The 11801-nt window shown below is 41.2% G+C and overlaps 1 protein-coding gene across 1 annotated transcript in view; it reads right to left on the reverse strand.

Moving 5' to 3' along the window:
- Window positions 1-10968, reverse strand: part of glra4a (glycine receptor, alpha 4a) — a gene marked incomplete at its 5' end in the record, with an annotated part of 76888 nt that extends 65920 nt beyond the window's left edge. The window contains one exon of the mRNA XM_079502496.1: window positions 10895-10968. Within this exon, the coding sequence (XP_079358622.1) occupies window positions 10895-10968 (74 nt within the window). The remainder of the gene's footprint in view (window positions 1-10894) is intronic.
- Between the last annotated feature and the right edge of the window lie 833 nt (window positions 10969-11801).

An 11801-nucleotide genomic window follows, 5' to 3' on the forward strand; every position in this document is an offset into this window, starting at 1 on the left:
ATTTTGTAATGTATGTCTATGTCTTGTCTGTTTCTTGGTGACAATCATGGACGCAAAACAAATATCGTATCGTAAAAAGATTGTGCATTTTCTCTTTTTCTGTCAGAGATAGTTATACAAGCAGTATTTCAATGTTTTTGCATTCACTCACATGTGCGACAAGTAGCAGCAATTTATTCAAATGTAATTGAATTAACATTAGTTGCTCTATTTTTATAACGGAATTTCGTTATATCGGAAACCTCGAGAGAGAGGTAGTTCTCTCTCTCTCTCTGCTTGCAGCCTTGCATCAATATTTGTCATCAAATACTTATGTGATTAATTTTGCTGTGACAAATCAATAACAAGTCATTTGTTACCTAGCAGCAGTGGCAAAATTACAAATCGATCTCGAGTTAAATTAACACTCCGGATTTTACCGCCGCAGACAGTAATCAAAACTGTAATCAAAGCTTATGAGGTAGGCTTGGGGGGGGCAGGTTTTCACTTAATCATATATAGTATGCTGTATTACTGCCACAATTGGTGTGCCATATTCTGATGATTAATTAGTTTCATTTTTCATTAATTAGAGAATAATGATCAGTCCTAGATGGAGTTCCTTTAATGACATTTTGATTTAGTTTCAAATGGAGACCTGGTAAGACTGTACTGTATATTATGTTTTGGACAGACGATATTAAGATATAAGGCATTATACAGTATACATTTATAATGCACTTATAAAGTATATATATCATATATACTGATATATTCATTACAAATGTATATAGTGAAGGTAGTGAAGGTTTAAGTATTATAAGTGCTGGTCATATATTACAGCCTGTGGCTGTATGTATTATTATTCTTGTGTTCGATTAGTAGTGCGATAAATCTATATATGTCAGTAGGCTGCTTATTATTTCCATTATTGTTTCCTTGGACATGTTACTGTTTGGCAATTGTCTTCCGTATGATGTGATCACCCGTCACGTGGCTTTGCGGTCTTCCTGGAGTGTGGGCTTTATAAACACAGTCTGTGGCAACAGCTCTTCGAGTAGCAACGCTCCCTGCAGCCGAGTCCATGTTTTGTTATGTTTAGCCACTTTTCATTAGTTTGTGTTTCTGTTCAGTTCTGCTTTGTTTGTGCCTGTTAGAGGACATCTGTTTGGTAGGTTTAAATTGTATAGGCTTGTCAGGGTTTTGAGTTAGGATTAGGTTCATCATCTTTTCTTTTGTTAGTCCGTTGTCTGAACTTTGTAAATATTCTGACATTCAATATTCTGAGCCTTTGTAGATATATATTTCATCCATTCTGATCCATTGTGTAAATATCTATTTATTCTGTCATGACTCATGAGCAAAGCTTGTAAAAAAACGATTTAAGTACATACAGTATTAAATACTTTTACCTAAGTGACATCAGTCTCGTCCTTCCACCTGTTTATAATGCATTAAAATGTATTATAAATGGCCTTATAATACCTTAGAGACCTCTGTCGGGTGGAAACCCCATGTCCCAAACTATTACTTTTCAGCATTCAAAATAGCAAAAGCATCAGCTCTACAAACACGAAACGCGGCACGTGTGGATCTTCTACTTTTGATACATTTGTGACTGGGTCTGGCAAATAGGCCCTCATCTCGACCAGAGTCATTTTTCAGTTTTTTACAGATTAATAAAGTACAGAATGTAAGCTTTCATATGATGTATCATTCAATGAAATTGGAAAATATTTGAAGGAGATATGACCATTTTAAAATGATTGTGCCGTTTTACCCAAAGCTGAGAAAATCCCCTTTGAATGTTCACAACATTTCAACACCTAGAGCTGGCTAGCCTACTTTGACTTATAAATGTATACATTTAATTTGCCCAAATCAATAATCTGTTCGAATGAAAAATCAAGTTTATTTTAGATTTTCTGCCTTTTCATTATAGGCGAGATGAGGACCATTTTGCTAGACCTGGTCACATTTGTGTGATGCTGTAATATAAAGTAGAGCATTATTTTCGGGAAAAAGTACTGTTAGAATGTGGCAATAAGAGGTTTCTGACCGACGGCAACGAAAGATACAGTCTTACCGATGATGACCCTATAAGTAAAGTTTGACTCCACTGTAGCCTCACGTGTACTATTGTGAGGCTTGGCTTTCCTTTTTCTGCCAATGTGATAATGGGCATGAACAGTGTGACTGTGGTCAGAACAAATGACATGAAGCACTTTATAATGGGTCCTGCTTCATGTTTCTAATTGCTGAGAACATAATGGCCTCGCATGATGAACCCCCAGAGCCAGAGTGCAGTTCCTGTCAGTCAATAATTGGCCATTTTAATTTGCCGAGAAGGGAGACAGCAGAAAATTCACTCAAGCGGGTTGAACCTGACATTTGGTGGCACATATAGGGTCAGTCAGTCTCCCCATACTGGACAGCAGAATTCAGTATACGTACTGTAATCAAAGGCAATGCCTGCCTGTGAAATGAAGAACTATAGGATACTATGCATTTTAGCCAGTTACCCGGCTTAACTCACAGAGGATTGATTTGTCCACTTGAGCCCTATTCTCATTCATTGTAGATAGTAGATCTACAAGCTCGCAATGCGGCACATCATTGCAATTTTTGGAACGTTTTCTAAAAGGGAAATAAAAAGCTGCCTATAATGACATGCCATCACATCACAGCGCATTGTGAGCTTGTAGAGTTGGAGGCCATCGATATTGTCCTTTTCTTTTTGCTGAGGTTTTTGGGCAGGAACCCCTTTTCGTGTTTTACACATTGTTATAATTTAGCTATTGAAAAATAGCAGATCTACAAGCTCATCGCGCGCCACCGAGTGGCGCGCTACGAGCTTGTAGGTCTGCTATTTTTGAAAAATCGTGAAAATATTTATTTCAGAAAACTGGAGGATTTAGAAGGATTTTTTTAAATTTTGAGGTCAGGCCTAAATGGGTCAAATGATAAGGGACAATATCGGTGGCACCCAACTGTAGGTCCATCATTTATGATCTTTTTTTGGGAATTTTTGAAAGGATGTTTACCTATATATAATGATTATAAGTAGGTTGATAGTGGTCAAACTTTTCTTTTGTTGGCAGTCTCATCACACGTGTGCATTTGATATTCTCATTAGTATTACATTCCTCACCTTTCTCTGTGAATATGTATGTCTTTTCATTAGCACAGAATGTTGTCACTCTAGCCCTCTCCTCACCTCGCCTGCTCCGCGGTCTCTATTTGTGTAGCATCTCGTGGACACACGGATCAATATTGTATGGCCATGTGGTGGTAAATATAAATGAGATGATCATGTTGATCATGATTCCACACACTCACTCTCTACTTAAACACCTAAACCCTATTATACTTTGTTGACCGGGGGTCCTCCAGGGGTCTTTCCTTCTTTCCCTCTAGCCAAATCTCTTTCCCCAAAAACTCCTGTTGATGTGTTCATCACACATAGCCTTACTTTGCCACAACGAGTGAGAGAAAATAGCCAGCTGTGGTAGTCGGGGAGCCAGTACCAAAAATTTGAGAGGACCTGTGATGTCATCTTTTTATTTGTGTTTTTTCTATTCATTTGGTCATTAACTCATTCATTTTTTTTTGGGAAAAAACACATCCTTGGCGCTCCAGGACATCATGAAAAAGAATTTAAATGAGTCCTTGGCAGCCATTGAGTTAAGGTCCACAGAATGAGAGAGGTCTGCTCTGCCGGAAACATCGCGAGAAAAAGTTGTGGCCATTTTTGTATACCACACCATAGACAACCAATACAAGGCAAAGGGGGTTTTCATGAATCTGAATCCATTCCAAGCATTAGTTTTGCACGAAAAACACTCCTTGGCCTAAAAATGGCCATAGCCGTCATCACAAATGTGATGAGGTCAGCACATTTGGGGCAAGTGGATATGGCCGAATTTAGGCCAAGGAGTGTTTTTCTCACACAGTGGCACTTCTGTCAACTATACTGCCATATTAGCCCTAGAGCTGATATCAGTTATCAACCTCCTGTCAATCCCCTCAAATAAAGGTTTCACACAAACAGCCTCTGGAGAATGCATGCTCCCTGCACAGCCTTCCTTGGCCAGTGGACCATGTTTATTGCGAATGAGTTTCAAGCGGTGCACCGCCTGGCTACTACAACAGGCTGGTTACTACAGGACTCTCCTGGCCCTGCAACACGCTGCCTGGGTGGTTACTATATGGCACGCTGCCTGTTACTACAGTTGGAGGCCATCGATATTGTCCTTTTCTTTTTGCTGAGGTTTGCGTGATCTGCGCAAAAGGACAGTTAACCCATTTTGGGCGGGAACCCCTTTTGGTGTTTTAAACATTTAGCTATTGAAAAATAGCAGATCTACAAGCTCATAGCGCGCCACCGAGTGGCGCGCTACGAGCTTGTAGGTCTGCTATTTTTGAAAAATCGTGAAAATATTTATTTCAGAAAACAGAGGATTTAGAAGGATTTTTCAGGCCTAAATGGGTCAAGGGACAATATCGGTGGCACCCAACTGTATACAACACGCTGTGTTGGTTACTATGGCACAGTGCCTGCATGTTTAGTACAGCAGGTCGGCACAATTTAAAAACTTTACACAGAGCTCAGACGCATCAGTTAGTTACACTTCATGATGCTCTATTCAGCATTAAAAAAAAACAATCTGCTGGCTGCCGTGTGTGCAAGCACACACGCACCGTGACGCACGCACGCACACACGCACACACACACACACACACAGACGCACAAACGTATCTTCCGAGTATAAGAAGAATGGAAGAGTGTATAAGACACCCACCCACGCATGATTACATCTTCTCACGAGGAGAGATTTCTCATGAAGGGAAGACATAGATAATTGGCATATTTCGTGAAATATTTTTTTTTCCTTGAGAACTTAACATTATCCTTATCCATACATTATCCTTTCATGCGGGAGACCTGAGTTTGAATCCCAGGCGTTACATGTGCACGTTCCCAACATCCCATACTTTTATTGATCGCCGCTCAGGTGCTGTGGCCAGTATTGACCGAGGGGAGTTGAGCATGGATTGTTTTTGTCCAACATAGGCGTGGTAGTGATTTTGGTCAAGATGATCCATATTAGGCTATTGGACTGAGACAAGCCAATGGTTATAGGCTAATCCTAGGGCACTGAGGAAAAGCATTGTACTCAAATATGCATTTTCCTTTAGTTTTTTTCAACCATGGTTCATGTTTTAGGTTGTTATAAGAGAAAGTAAAAGATGATTTTTTTTCAATTGCTGCTTTGTTTTGTTTTTGCGATTTTAGCTCATTTTGACAGGGGGCGGGGGCATTCGATGGGGCTAAATATGTTGTTATTTTTTTACATTTTATAGCGATTTTTTTTATTATTATTTGCTATCCTAGTAAATAATAGTCCTACTAGACCCCAGGAAATTACATCTGGCCACAAAAGATCACAGGATCTACTGAATGTGAAGGGGGGGGGGGGTACTATATGGGGCTCAACATGTCAGTTTGTCACCCCCTTCACATTCAGTAGATCCTGTGATCTTTTGTGGCCAGATGTAATTTCCTGGGGTCTAGACTATAGTAAACAATCACACCCGTGTGAAGTGAGGGGCGCTAATATATTAAAGTCTAACTCATGTTGATTAGGTGATGTAATGGTGATGTAAACCAAACGGTGCAAACACAAACATTAAACACCATTAATTAACAATAAAGAGACAATATGACATAAATGACACATTATGACGTAAATGTTCCCTTCATTGTCAATGCGTTTACAAAACAAACATTGAACTAAAGACAAACATTAAACCTGTGTATAGGAGGGGCTTAGCGCCCCTCAAAAATAGCTAAAATCGTGAAAACGAAAGAAAGCAGCAAATGAAAAAAAATTAACACTCATCTTTTATACTTTCCCTAAAACATGAACCTTGTTTGAAAAAAACTAAAGTTGTCCTTTAACCACGCGAAACCTAGCATTCCTATTCTGGGGGAACATTCACAGAAATCGATCTACAAGCTCACGCAGCGCATTGTGAGCTTGTAGATCAGCTATTTTCAGTGAAGATATTTAGCGCAGCCCATGGGAATGCGGTGGACCATGGACTACAGGGCCCATGGGAATACTGTATATGGGTGACTGGTGGCTTATATTGGGTTTAAGTGGTTAGCCAAGCTGAATTCACACCGTTAAAATATCCTGCTTTACAGGCTTTTAAAGTTGATGACTGGAGACATTTTTTTTCATCATTAGTTCATTAATAATGCATTTGTATCCATCGTCTGTCTGTATATATCGTGCCTGTATTTGTCTCCAAGAGTGCACTGTCTGTGTGGAAGGAAAGCCGTCTGTTCCAATCTAGTCTCCAACTTGGCCCTCGTTTTTTAGTCATTAACTCACGTGAACATCCCATCTGTCCTCCGTTCACGCTTCCTTATCCGTCGGCATACGCTCTATTCTTCGTATCACAGAACTGTGCAAGGATTTCCATGGCTTTTGGGAATGGTGGGGGGCTGGTTTAAGGCCTCTCAAAGTGGTTGTGACAAACTCATTCCGGGTGAAAATCTTTCCTTTGCTCCACTCAATTGAATACATTTATTCCGGATGGTGTGAATAACGCCACCCAGCATATTGAATAATGGACATGGCTTGTGATTCGTTTGAAACGAAGGTGCACGAGGCTGTCGCCACCCCTCCCTTCACTTGTTTACTAGCCTCCAGACAAAATGGTGCAGTTGAGGAGGCTTTTATACGAGCCAGAACTGCCATCAGAATTTAATTAAAAACTATCACGGAAAGATTGTGTTATTTCCCGAGGACTATTTGAAGCATTTGAAGTCTTAGTTGGATCATTGGTGTTTACTTCTTTCCAGAATGTTTCCTGTAAGGAAGGTTTTTATTTATTTCCTGAAGTAAAACAGAAGTTTACTTTAAGTTTACAAGTAGGCCTAAATCACACCCATTTAGTATCAATAATTAAAACGCGTAGTACAACATATTGGCCTGTAGTCTGTGGTTTGTTTGTTTTTAAAGACGTTCTTTGCCTTTATCTTTGCTTTCCCTGGGATAACTCGACAGAATAATAGTTTCATAGGTGGGACAGCTGGCCAGCTCCATATATTGAGATCTAGGGGTTTGATGAATTCAGATCAACATATGGAATGAATTCTGTACTGGCCATATATGAAGCGTGTCTTGAGTGTACAGGGTTTCATGAGGTCAGATCAACATATGGAATGTCAGAACAGGTCAGCTCCATATATGGAGATCTAAGGGTTTGATGAGGTCAGATCAACATATGGAATGAATTCTGTACTGGCCATATATGGAGCATGTCTTGAGTGTACAGGGTTTCATGAGGTCAGATCAACATATGGAATGTCAGAACAGGTCAGCTCCATATATGGAGATCTAAGGGTTTGATGAGGTCAGATCAACATATGGAATGAATTCTGTACTGGCCATAATTATATGGAGCGTGTCTTGAGTGTACATGTGTTTGATTAGGTGACAGGTCAGATCAACATATGGAATGATGGCCATATATGGAGCATGTCACGAGGTGTGACGGACGCCAGATGCAGGTTTTCATAGTAAACTGCGTCGCAATGCACTGAAATTCACTGAAAGCCCGTGATCGCAGGGAACCATAATCTATCACCTATATCAGTGGTTCTCAAAGTGGGGTCCTTGAAAGGGTTCCAGGGGGTCAATTAGTTAATATAGCATCAAAATCAGTCTAATCACTTGAACCCCATATACATTTTCAAAACATCTTGAAACAATTTTGCAAAGTTTTGAATATCTTTGAAACATTTGAACAACACAAATCTTTGACGTGAATACGTCTGAGAGTCACTGATCTATATAATCGACAATCTATCTATGCGCTGTCAAAATTGCATAGCGAAAATATGTTCTGTTAAATGTTCACACATCCTGCTCGAAATAGAACGAGAGTATTCAGGTTACAGATGAGAACAATAGGATTCCAGTTGAAAATACAAACTGTAGACTTAGATAGCCATAGGGGTTTGTTTATGTATGTCATATTCATGCATGGCATCATTCTGTAATTCAGCCACTGACCCACTTGGAGACCATGTCCTCTGGGACTTGATACTGCGTTGAGTCATCATCACCCACTTGAATCACCCTCGCACCACACTGGGAGTTTAGTACAGCATACATTTAATGATTTTTTCCCCCCTCCCAATGTGCATCCATTCTTTTCACTCAATTAAGCATCTGATCCACATGTTGATTCTGCTCTGAACCATTTGATTATAAGAATCTCTGGTCTATTCATCTGCGACTCATCCTTGAAGCACCTCTGACCTGCGGCATGCCTCTGCCCTTAACCTCAATATCATTTGAAGTGCGTGAGTCACAATTTAGATACATTAGCCACTTGAACCATAGCATCCCTATAGAGGGTATGCGCGTGACGTCATCATCATACCCGGAAGTTATGCGGGAACGCCATACTGTGTGGCAAAAAAACTACTTTTCTGGCCTTGACAGCCCATACATCCAAACAGAAAAGTCCTATCTGATTGCGTTAAATGACGTTAAACGACATTAAACTCACTTTGCCAAGTCACATTGCCACTCGATTTGCCACTCACGTGCCTACCCTCTATTCTGGGAGGAGCAGTCACCCAAAAATAACCAATCTACAAGCTCACAACACGTCATGTTGAGCTGCATGATTGTGAGCTTGTAGATCGGCTATTGTTGGTGAAGCGATTTGGTGTAGAGGGGGGGGGAAATGGACAGTGTACAGGGGTGCATGGTTGAAGTGCATACACACCTGCACATCAACTGTATACTACGCGCTTGCTGCTGGTGGCACTGGGTTTTGTGAGATTTGTGGTGACACACCAGCACATCTCATTATGGACTAAGTGAGGCAAAGTGAGCCTATATGAGGGAGTTGCTTTTAGACAGTCTTGGGAGAAAAGTTGATTTCAACTTAAAACCTTGGAATAACGGCTGCATCAGACACCCCGCTGCCTACAGCCAATGAGCTGTAGGCAAATCTTAAGGCTGTACTGGATAGATTTTTTTGGGGGGGGGATTTCCTTTTTTGAGTTGACAACCCAACTAGTATACAGGCCATGATTTGAAATCGTGTCATTTTCTAAACGTCCAGTGATTCTGCCACGCTGTCCCTCCGCACATCTTGTCCATATGCCTGTCCTACCTCATTACCCAGTTTCCTCTGTACATGTTTATCTCATACCACCTACCTCTTCTCTTCTGACAATCAGCGTTGCTGTTTCTTTTCATTCCCCTCACTCCCATTTCCACTTGGCAAACCCAGACGGAGCCGCATCAGCCCGCCATAATATCCAGCCGTCTATATCCAGTGCCTTTACTTTATCGCTATCTTCCTTTTAAATCTCTTTCCCAATCCTTCATCCGACTCACACAGCCTCTTTTTTCCCTTCTCTATTTCTCTGCATCATTTCTTGTACCCCCCAACCCAACCTCTTTCTAGTCCTCCTCGCTCCCAGTTTGCTAATCTCTCTGCTCCCTCTGGCTAAATGAATCACCCCCTCAATTTCTTTTACACGTACTTCTTTGCCTAAAGCTCTTTCTTTCTCTCTCTCTTCCACTTTGCCCCCCCCCCCCCCCCCCCCCTAATTCCATAAGCGCAGCTCTCTCTCCTATATGTCTCAGGGTTGGGTTCTCTTTTTTCCATTGTTGCTCATTTTGTACCTTTTCTCTGTCCACCTTCTTCTTCTCTCTCCTCCTCTTCCTCCTACTGGTCATATTCCTCCCTCTTTTCCCCGTTCATCAGCGGAGGTGCTGTTAGTCGACTGGTCTGCCTTATTATAACCCCTGGGTTCACAGAGTCACAGCTCTGCCTCCGCTCCAGGATTATGCAGATCTTAATCCCCCCCCACCCCCACCCCGGGCCCTACCACTCACACCTGGGGTTGACAGGGCATGAAATAGGGAAAGTTGAGAGAGAGAGAGAGAGAGAGAGAGAGAGAGAGAGAGAGAGAGAGAGAGAGAGAGAGAGAGAGAGAGAGAGAGAGAGAGAGAGAGAGAGAGAGAGAGAGAGAGAGAGAGAGAGAGAGAGAGAGAGAGAGAGAGAGAGAGAGAGAGAGAGAGAGAGAGAGAGCCACTCTTCATTGAATAATTAATAATGCACGGTTTTGTTTATTGTTTGTTGAAGGCATTTTTAGATATGTCAACTCTTCAAAATAACAATAATAAGCAATGCACATAGCCTTCCCCCCCAGATGTCTTAAATTAGTAGGCTAAATTGTGCGTCATGGTCATGGAAAGAACGGTCACAAATAAATGTATTTTCAATACATTTCCACAGGTTGTTTTTGGAACAATGCTTGTTTTTGGAACAAAGTTTGATTTTATGATTATCCTATAATGCCTCAGCTATAGAATGGAGCCTATGCTATTATATTGCCTACTTGGAATATTTGTAGTCAGAGCAATGTGCATATATGCTGCAGGTCTCCCATATATAGATGGGAGACCTGTCAGCATTGAGCTGCGTTTGATTTGATCATGTTTTATGATTATTTTTGCTGTTTTACGCACGCGCGCGCGCACACCCACACGCACGCACACACGCGTACACACACGCGCGCAACAAACGCACTGAACCAAACGACCCACACACAACCCAAGTGTTTGGTTTGCTAAAGGTAAAACTTAACTCTATTTCTTTAGCAAAGTAGAACTCTTGCCAACTATAGAAACTTGATGATAAATAACTCACTCTCAATTAGCCTACTAATTATGGTCCAAAACTTGATGACCACCTCCAAAGGTGGTGAAAAGTGAAAGTGACAATCGTGCGATGGTGCGCACATGTCATGCACAGACTATAATTTAGAGACAACAAACATCAATAAGTAACATACAGCTGTGTTCCTTACCTGATGAAGCCTCCGTGAAAAATGCAGAAAGACAACAAGACATATAATAGAATCCTAGGGACTTGTGGGAGCATTCTCTGACTCAGTCTCTCGCTAGTTCCCGGTGAACAACTTGCAGAAAGAACCAATGTTTTTCTTTTCTTTTTTTGTTGTTGTTGAGAAGAATCACCGTCTCATCCAGTGATGTTGCGGAGCGTCTACTAGTAGTGAGAGTATGGACCCAGAGAAGGACGGCATCGTCTCTCTGAGTGATCCGAGCGAGGAGGAGCGCGTCTTTGGGGAAACTTCCCCCCCTCCCACTTTAATAATAATAAATCCGCACGGCTGTGCAAATCCACCAAATCCAAAGCGTCTGGGGGCACTGTGTTAGTGTTAGCATGTGTGTGACTGTGAATGCAAGTGTTGGTGAGCGTATTTGTGTGTTTTTATATTGTTTATTTAATTGTATGCATTTATTTATTTGAAGGCAGTGAGTGTTGTGCGTTTTTCTCGGGTGGCTTTTTATGAGCAGCCGCTCGGCGCTCCGTGGATTTATAACGGGCGACGATTTAAAGGGACAGTAGCATTGTTTTACTTGCTGACAGATATTCACTGACTAATTAGCTGCAGTAGAGGGTGAATAAAGTGAATGGCAAATCGAGTGGCAAAGCAACAAGCAAAGTGAGTTCAACATTGTTTAACGTTGTTTAATGCAATTAGATAGGACTTTTCTGTTTGAATGCATGGGCTGTCAAGGCCAGAAAGTAGCTTTTTAATTTAATAAAGGCATTCCTCATTTTTTAACTTTGTGTGCCCGGATCCTTCTCTTTTTATTGTCTTGATCCCGATTTTGATCCGTGTGAGCACCTTTTTATCATTATCACATTTTGCTATCTCCATTGAGCACCTGGTTAGTTTTTCTCTACTT

Source organism: Electrona antarctica, assembly GCF_951216825.1.
Source record: "Electrona antarctica genome assembly, chromosome: 1".
Taxonomy (NCBI): Eukaryota; Metazoa; Chordata; class Actinopteri; order Myctophiformes; family Myctophidae; genus Electrona; species Electrona antarctica.